Source organism: Amblyraja radiata, chromosome 14 (assembly GCF_010909765.2).
Source record: "Amblyraja radiata isolate CabotCenter1 chromosome 14, sAmbRad1.1.pri, whole genome shotgun sequence".
Lineage (NCBI taxonomy): Eukaryota > Metazoa > Chordata > Chondrichthyes > Rajiformes > Rajidae > Amblyraja > Amblyraja radiata.
The window spans coordinates 44,610,502-44,625,024 of record NC_045969.1 but is presented as its reverse complement, the minus strand read 5'-3'; the positions used below and the strand labels follow the sequence as shown (position 1 = coordinate 44,625,024).

General features: G+C 41.7%; 1 protein-coding gene across 12 annotated transcripts in view; it reads left to right on the top strand.

The window, feature by feature from the left end:
* Nucleotides 1-14,523, top strand: part of dmd (dystrophin) — a 1,663,772-nt gene that overhangs the window by 663,431 nt on the left and 985,818 nt on the right. For all 12 annotated transcript variants that reach the window (XM_033033201.1, XM_033033203.1, XM_033033205.1 and 9 more), the window contains 4 exons: nt 1,046-1,258; nt 4,712-4,825; nt 8,303-8,458; nt 14,329-14,499. In XM_033033201.1, coding sequence (XP_032889092.1) covers nt 1,046-1,258; nt 4,712-4,825; nt 8,303-8,458; nt 14,329-14,499 — 654 coding nt within the window. The remainder of the gene's footprint in view (nt 1-1,045; nt 1,259-4,711; nt 4,826-8,302; nt 8,459-14,328; nt 14,500-14,523) is intronic.

Below are 14,523 nucleotides of genomic sequence, written 5' to 3'. Positions count from 1 at the left end.
CTCAGGTCTTACTATACTAACCATACCTAGGTCCATATCCCTGCCCTCTCCCCGTAGCCCCTTATCCCCTTGGCAGCTAAAAAACCATCTATTTTAGTCTTAAATATATTTAAAGTTTCTGCTTCCACTGCTCCCTGGGGCAGTGAATTCCATAAATTAACCACCCTCTGGGTGAAGAAGTTCTTCCTCATCTCGTTATCTGTACTTAACCCATTTTCCAGTGAAGTGAGAAGATGAGAAGCATTTATGTGCAGCATGTAGTTGGAATCTGGAATGCACTGCCTGCAGATATGATGGAGGCAGGTGCCACTGTGGTCATAAAGAGTGAGCTGGATAAATATATTATGGATAAAAATTAGCAAGGCTGAATGAAGCTGGAGAGATGCTCTTGTATCGTGCTGGTATGGACACACAGGGTTGAATGGTCTCTTTCAGTGCTCAAACCATATGATTTCCTGTTTAGTCATCATTGAAACTTATCTTTGGAGTGAAACGTAAATCTCATTAAATTTTAAGAATACATTGTCTGTAAAGGAAAATATTGAGTAGTAAGTACATCTACAGTACTTGACAACTCAAAAGCCTTCAACACCATTAATCCGATCTTTAAAAGTTTGTCAATGTTCAATGTGTAATAGTGTTTGGGAACATTGATTGTTACTTCAAGGTTATTATCCCTTGAACGATTACGTCATATGATTAATTGCAAAAGTATTCATCGAAAGTTCCAGACAGGCGATCTGTGAAGAGCCATTGAGTAAAGTGCACTTTATGTTTGACTTCCTTGTGCCTCGTCTATAAGTTTGGGCATCCTCCAAAGTCCCTTGAGAGCACGTGTTTAAATTCACCTTTCTCCACCTGCTTGAGGCGATATACATGCCAGGAATTTCATCAGCCTCTGGCACATTTCACACTGGACTTACTAGTTGCATCAAAACCCAGCCACCAACTGAGAGAATGTGCTGTTGCTTCAAACTTTGTTTCAATTATGAGCATTAATTGGTCACAGTAGTACAGTATATTATCTTTGTTTTGAATTCCAAAGGTTTTACAAGGTTCATTTCAGGAGCAGCAAAGTGGTCTGAATTACCTCACCACGGCTGCAGAGGAGGTGTCGAAGAAAGCCCCAGTGGAGATCAGCCAGAAATACCGAACGGAGCTTGAAGCGATTGTTGCCCGCTGGAAGAAACTGACCATTCATTTGATGGACCAGAGCCAGAAACTTGAGGAACTGATAACAAAGGTTCAACAGTTCCAGGTTGGTGCAAGTTATGCATTCTGTGCCACAGCCTCCCATCTATTGTATGTATTTGTATGTCGATTGGAATCTGAGTATGTTGGTAATGACACCAACATTATGTGCAGGAAGATACACAAACAACTGTGGTTTATAATCTCAACAGTACTCTAAGGTGTTCTTCAACTCTGGGTCATTTTAATAAATTATTTCTGCACCTTCTCCTTCACATCCTCACAAAGTGTATTGCCACCACCTGGGAACAGCATAAGGTCATAAGTGATAGGGGCAGAATTAGACCATTTGGCCCCTCAAGTCTACACCGCCATTCAATCATGGCTGATCTTTCTCTCTCTCTCTCTCTCCTCACCCCATTCTCCTACCTTCTCCCCATAACCTGACACCCACACTAATCAAGAATCTATCTATTTCTGCCTTAAAAATATCCATTGTTATTGTGTTGTTTGCTTCAATCATTGTCCACAGGCTGCAGAGTTCTGGAGCAGGGATTATAGTTTTGTTTGTTGTCATACACACCGGGTGCATTGAAATTCATGCTCACATGAATCTCCCAGAGAAATCATTACTTTCAGTGAAGATAAATACAACAATCAATGCAAGGATGAGTGCAAATCAGCTATATGGTGCAAGATTACCATGCAGAAACAAAGCAGTGCAAAAGAATATTGAAGTACAATAATGGAACAACTATTGAGGTTGTTTGAAAGAGGCGATCGGTTCAAGGGTCAAATAGCAGTGGGGACAAAGCTGTTTTTACGTCGGAACTTTTAAACTCCTGTATCTTCTCCCAGAAGGGAGAGGAGAGAAAAGTGAATGGCCAGGGTGGCAGGCATCGTCGACAATACTTCCAGCCTCCCTGATGCAACTTTCCATGAAGATGGACTGGATGAAAGGAAGTGGCGAGCCTGTAATGAACTGGACTGTGTTCACCACTCTCTGTAGGTTCAGACAATCAAGAGCATAGCTGTTGCCACAACATGCTGAATTGCATCCCATCAGAATACTTGCTTTATGGCCTATGTAGAAGGTTGAGAGAATCCTCACGGAAATGCAGAATCTTCTCAGATGCACAAGTAAATACACAGATGGCTTTTCTTGATCACCACATCAATGTGAAAAGATCAGGTTAGGTTGCTAGTAATATGGATGCCTTGGACCTTAAAGCTGTCTGTCGACTATCTCTACAGCTGTTTAGTTGATCAGGGCAGGTGTGTTCACCCCCTTGCTTCCTTGGGTCAACAACTAAAGAGTCTGTCCCACTTGGGCATCATTTGTACATCCCAAAGTCCTGGGGCACCGCGCGCGACTGCGCGTCACTGCCTACGTCACCAAGCACCATGCGCATGTAATGCACACCATGCGCCTGTAATTCGCCCATGCGTGCATCACGTGCGTCGTGACGCATAAATGATGTTACGTAAATGAAGCCCAAGTGGGACAGGCCCTTCAGTCACTTGAATAAACCATTTTTCCTGTTCAAACTGGCCGTAAAAGGCATTAAGCTCATCTGGTAGATATACATCGTTGCCAGAGATCCCCCATGATATCGGCTTGGAGCCCTTAATGATATTCTGGCCCTGCCCTGTCACTTGGCATCTGCGTGATTGAATTGAGTCTCAAGCTTGTTTTGAAGGTTGAGTTTCAGTGACTGAATTCACAACTATAATTTGGTACCATTGTCATATTCAACGAATACTCTCGACTTCAAAGAATGCATATCACATATGGTCCCGAGTTCTTAGAATGCACACTGCTAACACAGCTAAGGTTAGAGGAGGCACAAATTATTTAGCCTTGGTAGTGCTGCTGTTACTTCTACCAGTATTTGATGAAGCACATGTAAAATGTTTGTTTGCCATGATCATGTACAGCTAAAAGCAGGATCAATGCGATACCTAATCAGGGAGAAAGTTGCAAATGAGATTAGCAGCGAAGCGATGATGCTTATCCCTGCCCACACTGCTTACAACTCTCTGTTGCCTGAATTTTCCCCATTCACTGACATGGGCAGCTGCCAGGCTTTAGTTCACTGGAAGCCCTGGTGTCCGGCGATGGTGGTGTCACCATTCTGGCTGGGCATCCATTCACATTGGGGACATTCTAACTGACTGCAAAGTAGAATTGCGATTGTTAGTATTTTTCAGGCCAAAGATTGGGAAAAATGCATGTTGGATGATAGTGGGGCAGTTAGTGGAACTGCTGCCTCACAGTGCCAGAAATCTGGGTTTGATCCTGACCTTGGATGCTGTCTGTGTGGAGGTTCACCCTTCAGGAAAGGTTGGCTTTTAGTGGGTTCAAGCCAAATCCTGGTTACAGCAAACTCAAGTCCATTGGGGTGCTCATAATGAGGGCATCATTTAAATGCAATGGAGATTTTAAGGATGGAAATGTAAAGGAGATTTATTATTACATCAAAGAATAATGTAATTTTCTATATCTAAGCTCATTGATAATACATCAATGAGCTTAGATATATAGTCTAATTCTCTGATTTCCACTGTTTAAATTATGTAAAAGTACATCTTTCCTCTTTGAAGTTGCCAACTACGTTACATGTTTATATCGTGTCAGGATATAAACATGACATTTAGAATATGAAAATGATGATTCATTCTTGACCAGTAAAGAGCAGAAGACTTTAGACTTCACAGATACAGTGCGGAAACAGGCCCTTCGGCCCACCGAGTCCACGACGACTAACAATCACCTCGTATACTGGTTCAATCTTACACCCGAGGGACAATTTACCATTTTACCAAAGCCCATTAACCTACTAACCTGTATGTCTATGGAGAGTGGCGGGAACCCAGGGCACCCAGAGAATACCTACACGGTTACAGGGAGAACGTACAAACTCCATACAGACAGCACCCGAGGTCAGGATCGAATCCGGGCCTCCGGCGCTGTACAGGCAGCAATTGTACCGCTGCACCACTATGCTGGCCAAGCAGAAGTAATGCTGATGTATCTTTCACAAGGTTTGTCATCATTAAGTTTTTTTCTGAGCCAGAGTATGTCTCTCAAATGTACAGCCTTTTTGGTCTTGATATTGTAACACTCAGATATGGAATAGATATCACTTGGACACACCTACTTCTCTCCAAAAGAACATATCAGTGATGAGGTAGTATTTCATGAGAAAAAATATAGTGTGATTTTTCTACTGTTGTGGTGTACAGAAAATAAAACAAGATCACAAATGAGATGATTACAATTTTATACAGTAAGATTTTAACATCGTTCCCATATAAGCTAAATTTGCAATGCCTCATTAAATATGAAATGTAACTGCATTCGTGGAAACATTGAACCTCCTGACAAACTATACAAAATGGCAATAATATTCAATTTGTTGACAAACAAAATATTGTTCAAAAGCCTTTCAATTAATTTGGAAGTATGTCAAATAAAGAATTTCTCATTCATTTGCAATTTTATATTTCTGAATGACAGAATGACACACAAACCTTGAGGAAATGGATGGCTGAGGTGGACATTTTCTTGAAAGAAGAATGGCCTGCACTAGGGGATTCAGAAGCACTTGAGAAGCAACTTGAGCAATGTACTGTAAGTAAATGGATTCAAAATTAGTTTCGTCTAGAGATATAGCGTGGAAACAGGCCCTTTGGCCCACAAGTCAGCGCCGACCAGCAATCCCCTCACACGAGCAGTATCCAACACATATTAGGGACAATTTATAATTTTTACCAAACCCAATTATTAGACAATAGAGACAATAGGTGCAGGAGTAGGCTATTTGGCCCTTCGAGCCAGCACCACCATTCAATGTGATCATGGCTGATCATCCCCAATCAGTACCCCATTCCTGCCTTCTCCCCATATCCCTTGACTCCGCTATTTTTAAGAGCCCTATCTAGCTCTCTCTTGAAAGCATCCAGAGAACCTGCCTCCACCGCCCTCTGAGGCAGAGAATTCCACAGACTCACCACTCACTGTGAGAAAAAGTGTTTCCTCGTCTCCGTTCTAAATGGCGTTACTCCTTATTCTTAAACTGTGGCCCCTGGTTCTGAACTCCCCAACAGCGGAATTAACCTACAAACCTGTGCGTATTTGGAATGTGGGAGGAAACTGGAGAAAGCCCATGTGGTCACGGGGAGAACATACAAACTCCATACAGGCGGCACCCGTAGTCGGAATCGAACGCAGATCTCTGGTGCTGTAAGGCAGAAACTCTACCTCTCCACCACCTGCCGTCACTCTCATCTAAATGGAAAATATTATTTGAATGTAAAAAATGTTGCAAGAGCACTTCTATATTCATTAGATGAGCAGGTACGAGAAGCTGCACCAGAAATAAAACAATTAATTTTCATTATACTATTAAAGTTTAGTTCTTGTAGTTCTCCGACTAGTTTCACTCTCCGCCTGATTAAATTTTACTGTTTGTATGTCTAGTAGTCATCTTCCCCTCAGCTGACAATGATCCATTCCACATTTTCCTTGACATTCGTCCCCTTTGATCACATTTTCACTCCTTACCCTTCCATATCTCTACAGTATGTCTCCATCTCCTCTGACAGACTCGACCCAAAACGTCACCCATTCCATCTATCCAGAGATGCTGCCTGTCCTGCTGAGTTGTCCCAGTATTTTGTGTCGTACTTTTAATGGCCCACTGTATTATAAGGGCAAGAGTATTATATCTCAGATATATTTTGGTGACTAAGTAGTTTCTATTCTTAATAAGATGTTTGCATAAAACATCGCTGGATTTATTTGGGAACTGCTCCACCAGGAATTATATATGTCCTGAGGTTGTGCCCTAAGTGGTTAAAAGCAGGGAATTTGAAGCAATAGAAGTTTCATCAGAGGTGGTTCCTGAACTGAATAAGAATTACGAGAGAAGTACGGTCTGTCTGGTGAACAAACAGAAATTGCAAGGATAAAAGGAGACTGCATTTGCTATTCAATGAGCAGAATTTAGTTTTTGTTTTGAACAAAGTGATAAAATTTCCATTTGGGCTAATTGAGTCAGTGTAGATGTTCGCAGTGTATTCATTTTTATCTCTTTCAATAGTTATCTATTTTGTACCTATTGCTGTTCAGAACTAAATACTTTGAGCCATTGGTCTATGGCTTAATGTTTGCCATTTCAAGGGTAGATGAGCCTGCAGTAAATGCACTGAGCATGTCACTGCAGCTAGGGTCATTGTTAGCTCATTGGATATACACATCAGCAAGAAAGAAGATAGAAAGGATGCAGTCCCTGAAATGTGGTCATGAAGTCTGACTTCCAGAAACTGGTCTTGGGTTATTGCTAAAGGTAAAAGTTATTCCAAGTTTGAGTGCTGCAGAAGGCAGTGAAGACAGGACCCTGGAAGAAGAAATTCTTCATGGAGAAAGTTATAAAGTTACAGTTGTAAGTTGATTGTGTGTATAGTGCTGTGAAACTATCTTGCAGAATTGAAGTCAACTTTTTTTTTTACTGGCTTATTGAAAAGCACAAAGGAAAACAAGATGTGTTGTCTCTTAAAAGAAGTTAAAGTTTAAATAAGTGATGAACCTGACTCACTGCATTGTGGGATACTGTCAGATCTTTACTGTCTGAGACCTGAGCCATTTTTTATTTTCGATCAGTGTCTTTGTCTTTCGATCAGACCTTATCCCAACATCTCACACTCAATGTAGCGACATTCAACAAAAGACAACAATGTTAACGTTCATCACTGATGAAAGTACCATTTGCTTTACTTAAGATTGTCTTTTGCTGGACCTTGCCAAGTAAAGGCCCTGTCTCACTTTCCCGAGTTACTCACGCACTCTCCCGAATTTTCCCCTTGATTCGAACTCGGAGAATTACGGTGATAGGCGTTCGTAGGTACTCGGGGCTATTTTTATAAACCCGTGGACCTTTGTTGAAAAAACGTCCCGACTTACCTGATGCCCCGAGTTCCTAGGGCTGGCATTACGAGCCGCTATGAAACACCTGCGGACTCCTACGGGCTCCTATGAGCTCGCTACCGACATTACCCGACATTCCCCGAGTTCAAATCAAGGGGAAAACTCGGGAGAGTTTGTGAGTAACTCGGTAAAGTGGGACAGGGGCTTAAGGGTGTCGGGGGTTATGGGGAGAAGGCAGGAGAATGGGGTTGAGAGCAAGAGATAGATCAGCTGTGATTTAATGGTAGAGTAGACTTGATAGATGTAATGGCCGATTCCTATCACTTATGAAACAGGACCCATAACTGGTATTGTTACTTTAAAATCCTTTGACTTGGTAAATATTTCTCCTGGTGCTCTTGAAATCAAAATTAATTGATTCAACATGTTTGTGGGACATGCTAATTGTTGGCTGACAGATATGAGAAATAAACATATCCCCTCCAACCAGGGCATTATTAATTGAGTAGATCATTCAGGAATTGATGTTTGGATGAATGATTAAAATTATCAAATACCTGAAGGAAGATCAGACAGCCATCAGAATTTTTGGAGGAAGTCACACTACCTGCCAATGAAAATGTTAGTGTCTTATTTTAAGGGTATGAAAACTCCCAGTGGGTTAAAGTAATTCAGCCTTGTCTTTTTGACATTGCTAACCTGCTTCTTGTTCTCTCTCTCTCAATGATACGTGAACTATTACTTTGAATATGCTTTCAGCTTATTGACATCAAGTATGATTGTCATTGTAATACCACGGGATTGCCTCCCCATGTGCTGATGGCTGTGCCAACAATCTTTTCTGGTTTGTACTGGTGGGGGAAATCAAAACCCGACCAGTTATTGACATGGACATGAGCATCATTGCTAAACCATTCAGAAGAAACGTCTACAAACTGCATTGAATACTTCCAACAAACTTGAGTGCAACTGGAAATGTTTTTTTGGTAATCAATCTCTAGGTGGTGTTCAGTTTGAGATGTACTGAGTTTCCCCAAAATAGTTTGAATCATCAACAAGTATTTACACGAGATGTAGATGGGCTTTCCAACTGAACTATGGATTTTGTGACAATGCAGAGTTTTGCTCCATGTTTTAACCACAAGATTACAGGTATTTTCACGTTTTGTCTTTTGATTTCAGGCTTTAGTGAATGACATCCAAACTATCCAGCCCAGCTTAAATGGTATTAATGAACTTGGGGAAACCTTGAAAAGCCAAGCTGAGCCTGAATATGTGAGCAAATTACAGACTGAACTCGCTGATCTGAATGCGTGTTGGGATGACATTTGTAAACAGGTGAGTATACCAGACGTGGAAAAGGACGAGTATTGCAAATAGAGTAAGATAACAGTTTCACAGTGAGCGGCAGGGCCTTAGGGAGTGTTGTAGAACAGAGGGACCTTGAAGTACATAGTTCCTTGAAAATTGTGTCACAGGTAGGCAGGCTGGTGAAGTAAGGTTTTGGTATGCTTGCCTTCATGATTTCAGGCATTGAGTATACTAGTTGAGATTATGTTGTAGTTGTACAAGTCATTGGTGAGGCAGCTCTTGGAATTTGTGTTCATTTTATTGTCGCCCAGCTATAGGAATCATGTCTTTAATCCTACAAGAATGCAAAATAGATTTATGAGAATATTACCAGGACCTGAGTGACTGGGTTATGATGTGAGATTAGACAGGCTGGGACTTTATTTTTTGGAGTGTTGGAGATTGAGGTATGATTTTATAGAGAAGCATAAAATCATGAGAGGCATAAAGAGGTGAATGCACAGTGTTTTTCCCAGGGTTGTGGAATCAACAATTAAAGGGCATAGGTTTAGCATGCCAGGGGGAAGATTTGATAGGAATTGAAGGGACACAGAGGGCGGGTGGGTATGTGGAATAAGTTTCAGAGGAATTGGTTGAGGCAGGTACAATAACATCTATTAAAAGGGATTTGGACAGCTTCACGGAGAGGAAAGATTGAGAGGACTATGCGTCAAATGTGAGCAAATAGGACTAGATCAGATGGACATCTCGGCCGTTTCTGTGCTTTATGACTCCAGAACAAAGTTCTTGGACATTTTATCTTTGGCATAGTGAAGAATATTGAGAAATGTTGAACAGCCAGTGTGACATAGATAATAGACAATAGACAATAGGTGCAGGAGTAGGCCATCCGGCCCTTCGAGCCAGCACCGCCATTCAATGTGATCATGGCTGATCATCCCCAATCAGTACCCCGTTCCTGCCTTCTCCCCATACCCCCTGGCTCTGCTATTTTTAAGAGCCCTATCTAGCTCTCTCTTGAAAGCATCCAGAGAACCTGCCCTCACTGCCCTCTGAGGCAGAGAATTCTACAGACTCACCACTCTCTGTGAGAAAAAGTGTTTCCTCGTCTCCGTTCTAAATGGCTAACTCCTTATTCTTAAACTGTGGCCCCTGGTTCTGGACTCCCCCAACATCGGGAACATGTCTCCTGCCTCTAGCGTGTCCAAACCCTTAACAATCTTATATGTTTCATGTATTGAATCTCTGCATGTATTGAAGCATGATAGAGACTTTGTTATGCTGTACTGGGGAAAAAAGGAGATCTATCAATTCTACCAGAATAAATGCAAGGGGGATAGTGGAAATATTCATGATTGCATCTCCTGCGGTTGCAGGGGATAATACCTGGGGTGGGGGTGGTTTGGAGTAGGAACACTTGCACTCAGTCTGCCAAGGGGTTGAGTGACCCAAGGAGTTGGGGAGAGAACAGTGTCTGTGGAAGACGGAAAGGGATGGAGACGAGAAGATGCAACTGGTGGTGAGATCACGTTGGAGGTGATGGAAATGTCAGACAATGATATGTTGGATGTAGAATGAAAGCCGGAGGACCAGGGGAACTCTATCCTTGTTCTGTCTGGGTGGAGATGGAGCAAGAGCAAAACTACGGGACACAGAGGTGACGTAGGTGAGGATCCATCATCATCGCAGGGGGAAACCACATGTAACCCCTGCTGTCATACTTCTTCTGTGGTTGATTGCAAAGAAAATGTCAATGGAAGAACACACTAGGATCAACATGAACAAAATCTGCCCCTCTTCGAGTGTTAATGGATAATTTCGTAAATTTATTTCAATTTGAATTATCTCAAAAAAGGGGAAGGGATAATGTTGAGTTCTTGACATTTGCTTCATTCAGTGGGAGCATTCCATGAACAGTGGTTATATTCAGTAGATATTGTCCCGTTTTGCCTCATTTTTTGCAACCATTTGCAGGAGACCAGCCTAGCTGTCCAACATTTGCAATCATACAGGAGACCTAAGTAATTATCATGTTTGGAATTAATGCATCTTGCCAAGGTCAGACGATATTAGGCAATCATGAAGGGCTGTTTGCTGTACAATTTGCTGTGCTGGATTTAAGGATTGAAAACAAAAATTGCCCTCCATCTTCAATAAAGTAATATGCTGTGAAGATGGGTCTCGACCTGAAACATCACCCATTCCTTCTCTCCAGAGATGCTGCCTGTCCTGCTGAGTTACTCCAGCATTTTGTGTCTATCTTCGATTTAAACCAGTGCCTGCAGTTCCTTCCTACACATGGTGTTCATTTACTGGGTCGGTAATCCAAACTCTGCTCGCAAGGTCTGGAGAGATTATGTTAAATTCCACAGTGTCAACCATGAAAGATAAATTTAGTTAAATAAATCTCGGTATAAAACTGTTGACAGTAACCCACGCAATGAAAGTACCAAAGATAGACAAAAAAAGCTGGAATAACTCAGCTGGACATGCAGCATCTCTGGAGAGAAGGAATGGGTGACGTTTCAGGTCGAGACCCTTCTTCAGAAGTTGCTCCAGCTCTTTGTGTCTATCTTCGGTTTAAACCAGCATCTGCAGTTCCTTCCTACACGATGAAAGTACCAGATTGTTTTGAAAATGCACGAGGTTCAGTGATGCCCCCAGGGAAGAAAGTGCCCTGTTGTGGCCCATGCCCATTCCTGGCCGACAGATGGGTCACAGAACAGCAACTGCACTTTGGGGAGGTGATGGGATGAAATAAATCAACAAACCAAAAAATCATATCCTCCTGGTGGCAAAATGAAATTGTCACTTGGCAAGTCAATACTGGTTTGATTTGATGTCCATGCTTTAAAATGTCAAGCGCAGTTTCCTTAAAGGCATGACATTCAATATATAGTTTCTTATCAAGGAGATAGATTCAGATTGTTTTTACAAAGTTTTGCTAATGGTCAAAAAGTGATAAATTGTAGTGCTCTTTCCAATTGGTTTATTTAATCAAGTAAACCTGCGAGTGAGGAATTATGTATTCCAAGTAATAACATTTATATGAGTGCATTTTGCCAACAGTTTGGTTTATTGCACAGGCACAGCTCGAATACATCAAAAGGCAATCATTGTTTCACAGCCTTGCAGACAAAATACATCATGGTGCTTCTGTGCGCAGATTCCAAATAAAACCTCAAGATTTTTCAGAAATTAGAATAAAATGTCGAAAAGGAAGATATAAATATGAACATGAAAAACAATTTCGAATATTTCTCAGCCTGCATCTGATCCAGAAGGCTGAATAATATAATCATGTATTCGAACATGGTAAAAAGCAAATGTGAAACATTTTTCATTTAGGGGATAGATAATTTATTACTGTATTTCGGATTTTTAAGCACAAATTTGGTCAGTCAGGTGTTTGATACACATCCTAATGCGCTTTTTATAAGCAGTCACAGGAGAGAAGCCATGGTCTAATGTATCCACTGCTTTATGTTACCAACAGTAATTTCCGCTTCTGACATGGTTTCTATAAAGATTGATTTCATGTTTCTTTTTCCTTTTCCCACAAATAGAAATATATGACTACCCCTGCAGTCTGATGAAGAACTTTGTTTCACTCTCCTTTTCGTCCTTATAGCCTTAAAAACACAAGTCTGCCAAGATGATCAGTATCATTGACTTGTGATGGGATGGAAAGAGGCGATTCAGCCCATGAGCCTCTGTTAGATCTCTTCAAGGACAATCCAATCAGTTTCCTGCACTTTCCGCACATCATTCTACATTTTTCCTCCTCGCCTGTCGGTCCAATTCCTGTTGATTGTATCTACTTCCAACATCCTTTCAGGCAATAAGTTCTACATCAGCCAGCCAATTGCACTAAGGATGAAGCAAGGAACGGTGTCTACAGGTGTCAGAGGTTATGGGGAGAAGGCAGGGGAATGGGGTTAGAAGGAAGAGATAGATCAGCCTTGATTGAATGGTGAAGTAGACTTGTTCGGCCGAATGGCCTAATTTTACTCCTATTCCTTCTGACCTCATAACTGCAGATGCCGGTTTAGCCAAAAGGACACAAAGTGCTGGAGTAACTCAGCGGATCAGGCAGCATTGGTGAACATGAATAGGTGACAGTTCGGTTTGGTGTCTGAAGAAGGGTCCCGACTCTACACATGTTCTCCAGAGATGCTGCCTGACACGGCGAGTTACTCCAGCACTTTGTGCCTTTTGCACCAAGGAAGATTTTTACCTCGGGTCACTTTCCCCCATCCCCCATCCACCCTGGATATCTAGTGAACCATGTCAGGTATATATCCTCTGAAGTATCAACACAAACCAATGGGAGCAGTTTTTTTACTCATCCCTCTAGATGGATGCTCCTTGTTTTTAATGCAGGCATCAAATTACCTTTCAACCTTCTCTACTGTCAGGAGAACAATTCCTGCTTCCCCAGACTATCTAAGTGGGAGCCAAAAATGCTGGAGAAACTCAGCGGGTGAGGCAGCATCAATGGAGCAAAGGAATAGGTGACTTTTCGGGTCGAGACCCTTCTTCAGATTGAGGCAGCATCTACGGAGCGAAGGAATAGGTGACGCTTCGGGTCAAGACCCTTCTTCAGACTAAAGAAGGGTCACGACCCGAAACGTCACCTATTCCTTCACACCATAGATGCTGCCTCACCCGCTGAGTTTCTCCAGCATTTTTGCCTACCTTCGATTTTTCCAGCATCTGCAGTTCTTTCTTGAACATCTAAGTGGGAGAAGTGCCTCATATCTGGGACCCTTCTAAATCTTGCAAAGGCTGCAGCCATCATTCCAAGAGCGCTTAGAAATTATTTATTGGAGAGACGAATTGTACCAGATGATGTGCTTAACAATGCCATAAATCTAAGTGTGCAACTGAAAGACACAGCAATACTAAATCATGTTGGAGAGAAAGAATGGCTGAGTTTGCTACTTTACATGCTCATAATTATCCAATTCCTACCTGATTATGCAAAACATCAAAACCTGGTTGTGAATAAAATGTATGCAAGCCATTGCTGGTGGAAGTTTTTTGACAATCAGCCTTCCCCTTTATCACTAACCCTGTGAGTTGTTCCATCTGCTTAAACAGTGATGTCAATTATAAGTTTTTCATTATCTTTTAAATTTTATTTTGCTGTTTGGAGATGCCATAAATACTATGATAATAAGCAAAGTGCAGCAAAGGATTTTTGGAGGGAATATTTGGCAAAGCCTATTATATTTTATTGGCTGATTTGCATCAGTTGCATCTGTCCTCAAAGAGCTAGGAAAAACACTGATGCAAATATACCTGCAAAAATGTATTCAAAAGTGGAAAGGCATTCAAATGGAAGCTTCCTCATTCTCACAGAAGCAGAACAGGTACCCATTCCATAATCTGCTGAAGCTCATTTGTCCAACCAGGGCAGCATGGAGCGTTCTTCACTTACCTCCTGCAGAATAGATGCACCATCAAAGAAGAAGGTGTTGCAATTTATTTGGCATTGCGTTATATTTGCTTCAGTGTTGAAGGTGACTCCCCTCCACTCCCTTCCCCCTCGCAAACCTGGGCCATATCTAATAACTTAATTCAGCCACAAGCTGCATAAATCCTAAGTTTCGCTCATCTCCGGAAAATGAAACCCTGATTATTTTTCTACTTCCCTTTGGCCTGCTTATACAAGTGTAGAAAATGTTGTCACTATTCAAGACTTCTAAGGATGCAGAGTGCTGTGGATGCGTCAATCAGTAGCTCCAGGAAAGCTTCATTCATTTCTCAGATGAAAATATGCAAACTTGAAAACCCAGGATGTTGATTTTTTTGCAATGTTGACATGTGCTATGTTAGACATTATGTGAGGAAAACATAGTAAAAACTTGTTTTTTGTTTTAACCATAAAATAGGCTTATGCCAAAAAGAATGCATTAAAGGGTGGCCTTGATAAGACCATGAGTCTCAGGAAGGACTTGTCAGAGATGCAGGAATGGATAGCACAAGCTGAGGAGGAGTATTTGGAAAGAGACTTTGAATACAAAACCCCCGAGGAGCTCAAAAAAGCTGTAGAAGAACTCAAGGTGAGCTCACAACTCCATGTTTGC